This window comes from Pygoscelis adeliae, unplaced genomic scaffold, assembly GCF_000699105.1.
Source record: "Pygoscelis adeliae isolate BGI_AS28 unplaced genomic scaffold, ASM69910v1 Scaffold79, whole genome shotgun sequence".
In the NCBI taxonomy this organism is placed as follows: domain Eukaryota; kingdom Metazoa; phylum Chordata; class Aves; order Sphenisciformes; family Spheniscidae; genus Pygoscelis; species Pygoscelis adeliae.
The window spans coordinates 2,109,373-2,109,827 of record NW_008825532.1 but is presented as its reverse complement, the minus strand read 5'-3'; the positions used below and the strand labels follow the sequence as shown (position 1 = coordinate 2,109,827).

Below are 455 nucleotides of genomic sequence, written 5' to 3'. Positions count from 1 at the left end.
TATCTGGAATATCTCTATGCACAAGGTTTAAAGGGCCTCAAGGTCTTTATTGAAAGCAGCATCAATCGTGTTTCCCAGGCCTCTCACAGTAAAGCAGGGAATGTGCAAGTGTGACCCTGGGACTCACTGGAGCCTTTCTATCATCCGGAACAGGAAAGCAGAATGTAATGGACTGCGTCACTAATTCTTCCTTCCTCAGAGGAAAGAAACAGAGCAATTACCCTTGTCTGCATTTTTGAACTGACATCTATTTTAGGAAAGTGAGGACACGGAAGGAATGCTTAGGCTGGCTTGGTTCACTAACACTGAACCCCCTCTTGTTTCTGCTGAACTTCTCTGATCTGAAGCTGCTGAGCTCATGTTATGTTATCATCCACATTTTTCATCCTTGTTTTTCTCTGTTGGAGTATCTGCTTTGATGGAGAAACAAACATTTTCCAGCTCAAAACTGCAAT

The 455-nt window shown here is 43.1% G+C and overlaps 1 protein-coding gene across 1 annotated transcript in view; it reads left to right on the top strand.

Annotated features, from left to right (window-relative positions):
- Positions 1–114, top strand: part of CENPI (centromere protein I) — a 15,872-nt gene extending 15,758 nt beyond the window's left edge. The window contains exon 20 of the mRNA XM_009331737.1: positions 1–114. Coding sequence (XP_009330012.1) covers positions 1–114 — 114 coding nt within the window.
- Positions 115–455: the final 341 nt, after the last annotated feature.